At 50.6% G+C, this 11,754-nt stretch overlaps 5 protein-coding genes; 2 read left to right on the forward strand and 3 right to left on the reverse strand.

Moving 5' to 3' along the window:
- The first annotated feature begins 282 nt into the window (after positions 1-282).
- CHC_T00001802001 (hypothetical protein) lies at positions 283-444 on the forward strand. Its single transcript, XM_005712665.1, has one exon. It carries the CDS (start codon positions 283-285, stop codon positions 442-444), a length of 162 nt encoding a protein of 53 aa, XP_005712722.1.
- Positions 445-550: 106 nt separating this feature from the next.
- On the forward strand, positions 551-761 carry CHC_T00001803001 (hypothetical protein). XM_005712666.1 is given in 2 exon segments: positions 551-739; positions 740-761. 1 exon segment carries the CDS (start codon positions 551-553, stop codon positions 737-739), a length of 189 nt encoding a protein of 62 aa, XP_005712723.1. The 3' UTR covers positions 740-761.
- A 6,396-nt stretch (positions 762-7,157) lies between these two features.
- On the reverse strand, positions 7,158-7,368 carry CHC_T00001804001 (hypothetical protein). XM_005712667.1 is given in 2 exon segments: positions 7,158-7,179; positions 7,180-7,368. The coding sequence occupies 1 exon segment, from the start codon at positions 7,366-7,368 to the stop codon at positions 7,180-7,182; it is 189 nt and encodes a 62-aa protein (XP_005712724.1). The 3' UTR covers positions 7,158-7,179.
- A 106-nt stretch (positions 7,369-7,474) lies between these two features.
- CHC_T00001805001 (hypothetical protein) lies at positions 7,475-7,636 on the reverse strand. Its single transcript, XM_005712668.1, has one exon. It carries the CDS (start codon positions 7,634-7,636, stop codon positions 7,475-7,477), a length of 162 nt encoding a protein of 53 aa, XP_005712725.1.
- Positions 7,637-9,615: 1,979 nt separating this feature from the next.
- On the reverse strand, positions 9,616-11,073 carry CHC_T00001806001 (hypothetical protein). The gene has a single exon (XM_005712669.1). It carries the CDS (start codon positions 11,071-11,073, stop codon positions 9,616-9,618), a length of 1,458 nt encoding a protein of 485 aa, XP_005712726.1.
- Positions 11,074-11,754: the final 681 nt, after the last annotated feature.

An 11,754-nucleotide genomic window follows, 5' to 3' on the forward strand; every position in this document is an offset into this window, starting at 1 on the left:
CATCCATAGCGATGCGCTGGACGCAACATCGCCTGTCACTCGTAGATCCATCCCCTGTTGATTTCTGTCGAGCATGCAGACACGCGCACTGATCGGTCTTCATCCTTGTTCCATGGAGCAGTTCCTACTTCCCTGCCTCGCCCCTCGCGGAGAAGTTTGGCAACCTGCCACATTTCGTTTGACAGCCGCAGTAGCTTGAGCTCCCATTCCAGCAACACTTTTTGTCCACTGTTCTGCGCAGCCCAAGCTACCGAAGAATCCTCATAAGAACCCCGATATGCCATGTCTGAGGCTCGCGAGGCTATCCGCGCACGCCGCGTGACATGGAATACCTCTTGTGACACTGCCCTTAAGGCGCACGCCCACGAGGTCAAGGTGCCCTCCTGGTTGATAGGGGACTGCGGAAGCTGTGGCGCAGGAGAGCCAACTGTGCGTCGCGGTTGAGGTGTGTTGTCGGCATGCCTCCTACGGTGGTGCTTGTGGCTTTGTGTGTAGTCACCCATCTTGGTCTCTCCACGGCCTGATTTGCGTGCTTTTTCCTGTGGTCCGCATGTGTCACTTTCGCGTGAGTAGCTGGAAATGGGTTCACGAATCCCGCTTCCGTGTAGTTGTTCTTGTAGCAAGAGCGTGTCCGCTTTACATAGACGAACGTTTCTATCTGACTCAGCTCTTCTCCACCGTTGGTGGAGCGATAAGACCAGGTGCTGCTGTGTGTGCAACTCTTGCTTTGCTTTTTTAGATAAGCTTCTGAGCTCACTGATGATATCTCTTAGCCCGCACCTGTGTGTTTTGCTATGCCCTGTAGTCGGTTGGGTCGGTTTTGACTGAGACGGAACACTGCTCCACGAGCTGCCCCTCGTTTTGGGAGCATGTGCTGTCAAGAGTCCAACAATTTCCCCAACCCTTTGTTGTACTTCTGTTTCTCGTTGCTGTAGCGCAGACGTCTGCAATTGCACATCCCTGGTGCTTTGCTGACAAAGCTGAGCTCTACCGCCGTGATTTTCATGGACGAATATGCCATGGGCCAACGTTCGAAGTCCTTCCGCAACTCTGCGAAGCCCGTCCTCCCAACTGGATTCCATGAACGCCACTCTTTTTTCTTTTCCGGACCTTTCCGGGCGCGAGGCCTTTTCTGGATGTGAAATGAATGTATGGAGACATTGATATTTGCTTGGGTCTTGCGCGAGTCCTCGGAGTTCGGACGCTAGGGAAAGAAGGTCTTTTTCCCACGCCAAAACAATTGCTTGCTTTTCGCTTTGCATACTGCCGTTCTCCGCAAGCCTTTTGAACAAGATTCAGAGATCCTTTTATTGCCAGCTTGGACCTTTCCGTTTCCTATAACAACGCGAAATACTTTCGCAACCGCTTTCTCTTCATGCTTTCAAATCGTCGCGATTGTACTGATAAGTATGGGCAAAGTCTCATTTTCGCCCATAGCTTCCACAAGGGATCTGTTAAAACGTAGGTTTTGAATGCATCTTATATGTGCAGATAATAGGGCGCTACTGCACCGCCTTACTAACTTGGCTTATTTAAAATGAGCACTATTTAAGCGTTTCAGTATGTTCCCATATCTATCACACTTCACGTTCTGTACTGCCCACAATGAACTTTGGAGTTCTCTGACATACTGGTGAATACTGTAAAGAGAAAACAATCTTTGATACCTATGGCAACAGCAACTTCTTACAAGCGTTGAGCTCGTGTCAGTCTCTCTCGTGGTGCTTACAATACTTAATACCACACTCGGCATGGAAACGGCCTGGTCCTGGGTAGTGTACACACAAAATGTAATGACGAAGTTTGTGCTGATCGTCAAAATAATCTTGCAGGTAAGAGGCCGAGAAAGGCCACATAAACTGCCCATCCGCAGAAGAAATCTGAAACGAGCGTCCGTCCCGATCTAGTTGTATGTCTCCAAATACATCCTCTGAAGTGAACGTTTGAACCTGTTAAGTTTGGAGAGGAGAAGCATGAAGGGCATGTCTACCCGCCGAATGCATAGTAGGGTGGGAGCTATTTCGTCCGGTCTCAAATACTTCTCATCGCTTCGGTACTCTTTCCTGATCATATCAAATTCCTTTGCTATGAAACACATGTTCAGAAACCGCAATTTTCGCGAAAACCCTGTTTCCAATTTTCTTATTCGAGCGTATGTTTCAGATGTTCCTCCCCGACCCAAATTGAAATTAGCCAAGCGCTTCAACTGCACTAATCCAGCAACTTCTGTCAGTACTAAAAAACGTTCTTACCCTGCAATGGCTGCAAGCGCACTAGTCCGATCCATGCAAGCCTCGACATCGCATTTCTTCCGTGCCCATGAAAAGGCACTGCCACCACCGTTCCGGTTGTGCGTTATAAAGTCTTGACTGCACCATGAAGAGGATCGGTGGAAGTGTGCGGGAAAGTTGGAAAATTTGAGTGCCACACATGGCACTGAGCCATTTTACAAACGATCTCTTTGTCGAGTACAATTCATGAGACAAGTCCAATCGAAAGCAGCAGGCTAGCGTTTTGGTCTCCAATGTGTGGTCAAGCATTGGAACAATCGTCTCTAAATACATCATAGGGACATCGATATTGCTGCAACAGTGCCGTCGATGCGCCCCTGGCCCCTCTCCTCGCACATGCGTGTCAAGGGTAGCCCACCTTCGTCTGCCATCGCCTAGCCCGCCCACCATACCATAGCATGACTGAACTACTCACAAAAAATTCTGCACAACTACCGTTCTAGTCTCCCCAATACCCACTACAAACGACCGGACATCAACCCTCTCATGTTCGTGTCACGAATTCTCCTTGAACGCCTGCTTATAATGTAGATCGGGGACGCCAACCTGATGTTAGAGTTGAATGAGGGTTGAAGAGATAAGGGGGGAGCGAAGTTATGTTAGTAGGCTGTGTTAATGACTGGGGCCTGCATGAATGACTTAGCCACGTGGCTCTGTCCGGCTTTGCGGCAATAGTCGTGCGGCTCATTGGGGGGAAAATCGAAGAGAGAAGCGTCGCCCTGGACACCAAAGTGAAATGCGGAAAGGAACGAAGAGCTCTGACCCTCCGACTGGATTGAGTGAAAGGGACTTGGCTCTTAGACGTAAGCATTATTGGCATCGTCGTGTGGGTCGTTGCATCACTGCAATAAGTCGGTTGGACTGTATCCGATTCGGCTTGAAGCCAGCTAACAAGCTACGCAACCTATTTAGTCTACAAGTGGGCCACCCGTCAAATACTCATGCCCGGGTGTCTGTGGGACCCTTCAGGGAGCGGTTAAAAACAAAACCACCCGAAGGACAAGAGAGGACGCGGTGAATGAAGTCAGCGAAGGTACGGCACGCGTGTCCAAGACATCAGTTAGGATGAGTCTGACGTGTCACGTAGGAACGAGGGGAGAAATACTGCACGGAAAAGTTATGCATTGGTTGTTTTTGAGAGGGAGTTGAAGCTTCCCGGAATGCATACGGTACATCCAGAGACCGTAGTGCTGCCGCGCATGTTGTTCAGAATTGTACCCTTTCTGTAAGCACTGTACAAAAGTTAAAAACAGGTGCTTCAAGTTGATTATGAAACAGATAGAACAAACAGCTTTCTGCGTGTTCTGTACAGTGCGGCGCTTGCTCAAGTAAAGTACATCTGCACTCAAGCTGGAACCCCTCTGGTCAGGTCGCGGCTACAATGTACTACAAATTGCCGACGATGTCATCGCATGATCAATACAGCATCGCTGATGCCAGTTCTATTTCCTTGGAGATACAAACCTTGCCCTGCCTCATCGTCTTCCGGGACTTTTATATATTTTAATTTGACAAAGTGGAAGAGGGGATCTAGGATTGGATAAAATAGCCCCTTCGATTGTCACATTAAGATGGCTGTGGCAATGGAAATTGGCAAGCATGAAGCCGTCATTTTACTTCAGAGGATTTCGCATTACAATTATTACGGTCGACCATAGTCCCACTGCCCACTGTCAACAAGACAGCATTAGTTAATAAAAGTATTAAGGTTTCCGGACCTACGCCATTGCCATTCGTCTCCAAGTCAGCTCGGAAACCATCCCGTAATCATGTTTATCAAACAAAACAGTTTCGTCTACAAGCATTATCCAAAGAAACCCTTGCACCTTTGCCCTCTGATCCCTTCTATACTGAGGGATATTCTTTCCTTTTTTGCCTTTAACTAATCTGCCATTGAGTAACACAACAGAGTATTGAATTCTTCACATATGTATTACCTACATTGTTCTTGTAAGCAACTATTTTGTTTTCATCGAGCTATTCGAATTTCAATTTCTGCGGCAAGATCCTGGGCTATTCAAATAGTCCAAATACCGACTTGGGCATGCAACACCATTTCATTTCTCGGCACGTACCACCCAAAGGCTTGTACGGCTTCTCTTGGCTCGCCAGATTAACATTCGGCAGACTTCTTTTGAATCTCCGTCGAATAATTCTATTTTCTAGCTTACTGCACGAATGCCGTGGATGGACGGATACTTCCCCAAGCCTTAGAGGCCTACCAGTCCGTCTCATCATTCCCTACCTCTCAACTATACTTCGGCTCATAAGAGGATATAAGAACCCTTGAAGCTTAAGCATGATCAGCGAATCGTCCTACGATCGCTTCCCTTCTATTGCTTATGCCCTTGATCCGGTCATTTTCGCATTGTTCTCGCTTCCGGATATCTTCATATGGATTCCATCTTTAGAGACGGTATTCTTCATCAGCATGCCTTTAATCGCTTTCTTATCCGCGCTGGCAATACACATGGCCTTCCTCAGCCTCGCATCGAATGTGCTCAAGTTGTCTCAATACAAGCCCAACAACAGAAGCAGAAGCTGCAGCCTGACAATGAGAACAATGTGAATGGATTGGTTTCGCCGTATGAGTGTTCTGGCGTTAATTATCCATCTACGTTGTCTGGTGATGATCAGATCACTGGACCACAACATCAGCATCGAGCTGTGAGACCATGTCAAGCCAATTTACAAATCGCCAAGGTGATTGGGAAGGAAACAAAACGCTTCGCCTGTGACCAGTGCAGAGTCACCGCTGCCGATCAACATAAGCTACGCCGGCATGTATTGCGAGTGCACCAAAAGATCAAGCCGTTTCAGTGCCGCGTATGTGACATGAGATTTTGCGTGCGCCATGAGAGAGATCGACATGAGTTTGCAAAGCACGAAAACATTGGAAGGTTCGATTGCAGAGAGTGCCAGAGCTCCTTTTCCCGAAAACACATCTTTTCGAAGCATATGAGAGAAGTTCATGGGCAAGAAGTAGACAATCCTTCGTGTGAAGCATGCGGAGCGACGTTTGAGAATAACGCTCTTCTCATTCATCATAAGCGCAATACTCTTTGCAGTAGTCGTAGTATGTAATGCGCACCGGGACAACGATCCAGGGTTGCGATCAATTGCGTATCGCTTCGTTCACAAAAGCAAAAGGGTTATCCGTCAATTTCCAGAAGAAAGTCGGTCCTGCGCCTCTGTTTTTTGATATTTATCCTTTTTGGATGCGTAGCACTTCATACTGATACTCTTTTTCTCATTAGACAACAATACGATTATGAGTTCGCCTTATATCTTTTCCCCGTGTTTAAAGCACACAACAATAATGTAACTCTTTTCGTCAGAGACGCCTTTTTGGGGCCCCTCACCTCTGCCAGATTTCGAAACCGTTCATAGAGTAGGTGGAAATATATTGCAGTTTACTACGATAACATTAAACTGACAAAAGTTTCAATATACTAGCGGAAGTGTGTCCACATTACATGGACGAGCTTTTCTATCTGAGTCAGCTCTTCTTTTCGGTTTGGTTCCGAATGCTCAGGTTAGGGTAAACGGTTGAATAAAATCTAACTGTTAGGGATGCTTTCCGTGACCGAATAAACCTCCTGCAGCAGCATTGTGTGTTTCCCGATGAGAAAATAGTCCTGAAGTCATAGAGCTGACAAATTAAGATGAAACTTGTTGATGTTCGTAGATGACCAGGATAGTCTGCGAGGCGGTGACTTCAAGTTCGTTAAAAATTTACTTGAAACTCGCTTTCATCCTATATTTATATGACATATCGCTTCAGCTTTCTGAGGTTAAAGAAGGGTAGATTTTTTGAGATGGACAAGACTAAAGTTCCTTGCTTGAAAGACAAGAGCCCAGTAGGCTGTCATCAGGAGACTCTAAAATAGAGAGGGCTGGGAAATACTGCTCCAACTGTACATTCTCTTATTTTTTCATGTGTGAGTTGCTAAGGAACTTCCCTCCGTGACTGTCAAGTGCTATTTCAAGCCAAAAAGACAGAAAATCTCTGTACGGGTATTGCAGTATACTGCAGTACACTGTAGTGCAATAATCTTCAATCGTTCTGGAGCGCATAAATAGTGCTCATTTTAAATAAGCTAAGTTAGTAAGGCGGTGCAGTAGCGCCCTATTATCTGCACATATAAGATGCATTCAAAACCTACGTTTTAACAGATCCCTTGTGGAAGCTATGGGCGAAAATGAGACTTTGCCCATACTTATCAGTACAATCGCGACGATTTGAAAGCATGAAGAGAAAGCGGTTGCGAAAGTATTTCGCGTTGTTATAGGAAACGGAAAGGTCCAAGCTGGCAATAAAAGGATCTCTGAATCTTGTTCAAAAGGCTTGCGGAGAACGGCAGTATGCAAAGCGAAAAGCAAGCAATTGTTTTGGCGTGGGAAAAAGACCTTCTTTCCCTAGCGTCCGAACTCCGAGGACTCGCGCAAGACCCAAGCAAATATCAATGTCTCCATACATTCATTTCACATCCAGAAAAGGCCTCGCGCCCGGAAAGGTCCGGAAAAGAAAAAAGAGTGGCGTTCATGGAATCCAGTTGGGAGGACGGGCTTCGCAGAGTTGCGGAAGGACTTCGAACGTTGGCCCATGGCATATTCGTCCATGGAAATCACGGCGGTAGAGCTCAGCTTTGTCAGCAAAGCACCAGGGATGTGCAATTGCAGACGTCTGCGCTACAGCAACGAGAAACAGAAGTACAACAAAGGGTTGGGGAAATTGTTGGACTCTTGACAGCACATGCTCCCAAAACGAGGGGCAGCTCGTGGAGCAGTGTTCCGTCTCAGTCAAAACCGACCCAACCGACTACAGGGCATAGCAAAACACACAGGTGCGGGCTAAGAGATATCATCAGTGAGCTCAGAAGCTTATCTAAAAAAGCAAAGCAAGAGTTGCACACACAGCAGCACCTGGTCTTATCGCTCCACCAACGGTGGAGAAGAGCTGAGTCAGATAGAAACGTTCGTCTATGTAAAGCGGACACGCTCTTGCTACAAGAACAACTACACGGAAGCGGGATTCGTGAACCCATTTCCAGCTACTCACGCGAAAGTGACACATGCGGACCACAGGAAAAAGCACGCAAATCAGGCCGTGGAGAGACCAAGATGGGTGACTACACACAAAGCCACAAGCACCACCGTAGGAGGCATGCCGACAACACACCTCAACCGCGACGCACAGTTGGCTCTCCTGCGCCACAGCTTCCGCAGTCCCCTATCAACCAGGAGGGCACCTTGACCTCGTGGGCGTGCGCCTTAAGGGCAGTGTCACAAGAGGTATTCCATGTCACGCGGCGTGCGCGGATAGCCTCGCGAGCCTCAGACATGGCATATCGGGGTTCTTATGAGGATTCTTCGGTAGCTTGGGCTGCGCAGAACAGTGGACAAAAAGTGTTGCTGGAATGGGAGCTCAAGCTACTGCGGCTGTCAAACGAAATGTGGCAGGTTGCCAAACTTCTCCGCGAGGGGCGAGGCAGGGAAGTAGGAACTGCTCCATGGAACAAGGATGAAGACCGATCAGTGCGCGTGTCTGCATGCTCGACAGAAATCAACAGGGGATGGATCTACGAGTGACAGGCGATGTTGCGTCCAGCGCATCGCTATGGATGGCTTCTTCTGATGAACTATGAAGATGACCAACCACGTGCAATGCTGCCGTGGCCGGCTGGTCCCGACTCTTGGTCAACGCCTTGGAAACGTGGAATCGTGCTGCTTATACAATCTTGTCGCACCTCGAGAATTCACGAAAACTACAGGGGCACGATCAGAACAGCGAATACACCCTTGCTCACCTGAACCAACTTGCATCCGCAGACCTGTACGAGGTGTGCACACGTTTCTATGAAATCCAAATTGGAAGCCTTTCCCAAAACTGCGACAGACAGTCACAAAGCGCAAGGCAGCCTACCACGACGAAAACCTGAACAGAAACCCTCAAGAAAACGACACTCCAAGAGAGCTAAAGTAAGGACCCATTCCGTTCGCAGAGCCACGATGGCTGAACTGCAATGTTCACGTGCGAGCGTGTCAGGCACGAGATTGAGTTTTGGTCAAAGAACCTGCATGAATAAGTAGCGTCACCCTTTTCGCCTTCGGGGGGCCAAAAAGCCGAGCAAGTTCTCTCAGAACGGTACGCCCTCCGCCCTCCTGCCTCTCAATTTTGCGGGATGCTGCACTTTGAACTAGAACTGTGCCTGGCTGGGAAAGCAGTGCAGTCGCCACCTGCTTTCGCTCATTGTCAGAGGTAAGCCTCCCCACGGTACCGAAGCTATGCCTTCCTAAACCTGCCGTCAGCAAGCTTGGCGCTGTGACTAAGAGCTGCGAAACCCCTCTTGCGCTTCTTTGTGGCGCCAACGCGGGTGCCGAACGACGGCGATCTCATCATATTGCTATGTACACGTGTATGCGATGCCAGATCCCTCCGCCAAACAGCCGCTTCACCGCTCAAAAAGAAAGGCATGGTTATGTTGGGACGGGCTCTGATCTTGGTCCATTATTTCTACGCGGTGCATTAGATTCGCGTTGAGAAATGCCAACCTGTCCTTGGCCATCCTCGCTATCCATTCACTATCGTTTCATCCGCATAAACGTTCTGTCTGCACAGGACTTAGAAGCCGTTGGGGCCTCAACAATCTGAATTGCGCTTTCCGAAGTGGACGAGTTCCAGAGTTCGACAAAGAACGAAACTATACTGCGTTCCAGCAACTGGTGGTTAGTCCTTCAGACACTTTCCAAAATAAAATAGAAAAGATTGACGGCCGCCCCCTGATGCGTTTCTAGCGCGATCTAATGACCCCTTCTGTCGCTGAAAGTCATTGCACTTCTGCGCTCTCCATGGAACAATTATTTTGACTAAAAGTAGTGCCAGTTCGATCAATAGGGGTCTCCCTACGCATTTGACGCTCCATCATCGTTCTCGATTCTGGAGACATCTACCAACTCTCTTAGCGATTTCCTCTGGCTGCTGTGACTACGATGACTCGAAGAAGGAAGGGAGCGTTCAAGCGAGCCCTTCAGCTTCGTTGGCGGCGCCTGAGCCCCAGCACAATGTCAAGCCCAGTTCATGGGCACTGCAAGCCATTGGTTGACCTCGCACACATCCCAACTGGCACAACAGCGCTGCCTGAAGCGGAGGCAACCCTTGTTTCTAAAAACTCAACCCATGAAACTTTCCCCGCTGTCCTACTCCGGTGCTGGTCCAAGTTCTATCCCTGCTGTTTTCAGAGCTCCAACGCTGTTTCCTATCATTTACCTTTGCCAACCTTAGGACATGTGTGTGCTGCCAGCATTCCATAGCGGCTGTGGCTCAGTCCGCCAAGGGCATGGTATCGTCATCTAAAGAATTCTCTCCCGTGCTGGCGCCCACCAGCGAGCTATCCAGGTTCCCGATCCGTTCTACGCCGATAACGCCGCCTGCAAAGCTTTCCACTCGTGGCATATCCGCCATGGGCAAGCCCAGATGCGCCACGCCCCCCGTCTGGCTCTTACACGCAAACTCGACCATTTCCTTCTCCCCAAGCAAAAAGTCGCAGCAACGAAACCCAAGCCGCTCCCTAACAAGTCTATCGACACCCGTGGCCACGTCATTGTTCCCCACCAGCGCAACCAAAACCCTCATCAAGAGCACGACCGCCGTCACCACAGCCAGCGCCTCCAACGCAACATACCTACTCCTTCTCATCACCAACGCGATCCTCCCCCCGTCCCAAAACGGCAGCGCCGGAACTCCCCCCTCCTCAAACGTCAGCCGATACTCAGCCACCATCAACCTCTCTGTCTCCACAAACGTAATGAACCGCCCCACGTCATTCAAAATCCCAGCCGCTAGCTCCATCGCTCTCTCGTCCGTCTCCACCTCGCATGGTCGAAGAACCCCAACCACATGCTCTTGCCCATCCTCCTCCGGATACTGCACCCTTTGGTCCCTCTCTCCCTCCCTCCCTCCTCCACACACGCTCGCAATCCTCTCCATGCCATACTCAACGACGCGGTTCAAGGCTTCCTCATCCACGTGCGGCTCTATATAGTACAGCGTCTCCCCCGCATACATGGACACGCTCTTGCGCCGGCTGGCAAACACTTTATCCACATTAACCCAGACAGTAATACTCGAGTTCCTTGTAATCGCGAAGCCCAGGCCAGCTTCGCCCGGCGCGAAGCCCGGCTGAAACGCAATTGGCAGCTGGCACGCTGCGAACTCGACGAGGGCGGAGTCGCGCGGCCCCAGCTGGAGCGGGACGAGTGCGCAGCGATGGCTGATGCGAGTGGCGCGCACGGGCGGCGCGGCGGGGTGTGCAAAGCCGAGGGCAACACCGGCGAAGCGGGCCGCGGACGCGGAGAGCGCGGCGTCGCGGCTCAGCGTGACGGCGACCGAGGCGATGGACACGAGCGGGGCGACGGCGAGCAGGAGCAGCAGGCGCAGCGCGGCGCGGAGCGGGACTTGGTGGTGGTGGCGCGCGACGGTGACGCGGCGGAGCGCTTGGCGTCCGTGGTGCAGGCGAGTGAGGGAGTCGTGACGCAGCACGCTAGCGAGCACGGACAGCGGAGAGGAGTTTCGGACGAGGAGGAGTGTGTGCACGGAGGAGAGGGAGGCAGTGCGCGCGGGCTTGAGCGAGAGGAGAAGCGAGAGGAGCAGCGAGGTGAGATGGTAGGAGAGGAGCGTGATGACGAAGGCGATGGCGAGCAGGTTGGGAAGAGGGGCGCGGAGCTCGCGCGTGAGGAAGGGGGGGGTCGAGGCGTACGTGAGGAGGCCGTCGCGGATCATGGCGGAGAAGGGGCCGCGCCGGGCGGTTGGGAGGGAGGCATTGCGACGGGGGGAGTGGGGGGACGAGGAAGGGGGGGTTGACTAGAGGCGGGAATGACGGCGGGGAGGGGATATATTGTTGCTGTTGCGGGCGGTGGGACGGGGGAGAGGCACGTTCTGACCGGACGGTGTTGGTTAGGGCTGGGGAACATGGATATGCTCATGCATGTTCTGCAGATAGGGAATGCGATTTCTCGAAACCCGTTGGCAACTCCCGTTGAGCGTCACGTGTCGAGCCGAGATATCCTCAGCACAGATCCTCTGCACAGATCCTTACAGCACAGTACACCTGTACTGGACAGTCCACGTAAGAGCATTGTAAGGTTGCAGAGGAGAGCACGACCATGATTCGTACGTTGAAGAGCTCAATGATATGCATGAGGAGATTGCGGTTGAGTTAGTACTTGTTGCTACACAAGCACGCTCGTTGAGAGTCAATGTGAATGGCATACCTGCACTCCACTACATAATTGACGCCCGCGCTCTGATCATTGAAAAACAAGGGAATGAAGAGCAAAGATGTTACTAATCTGGCAGTCTGAGAAGGGGAGCGAGAAACGCCGGTACTTACCTGGTGAAAGATCGGAGTGGGGACTCACACAGACGGCGAAGGGCTTATGAGATGGGAATAGACATGAGCTT

This window comes from Chondrus crispus, genomic scaffold (assembly GCF_000350225.1).
Source record: "Chondrus crispus Stackhouse genomic scaffold, scaffold_114, whole genome shotgun sequence".
Classification (NCBI taxonomy): Eukaryota; Rhodophyta; class Florideophyceae; order Gigartinales; family Gigartinaceae; genus Chondrus; species Chondrus crispus.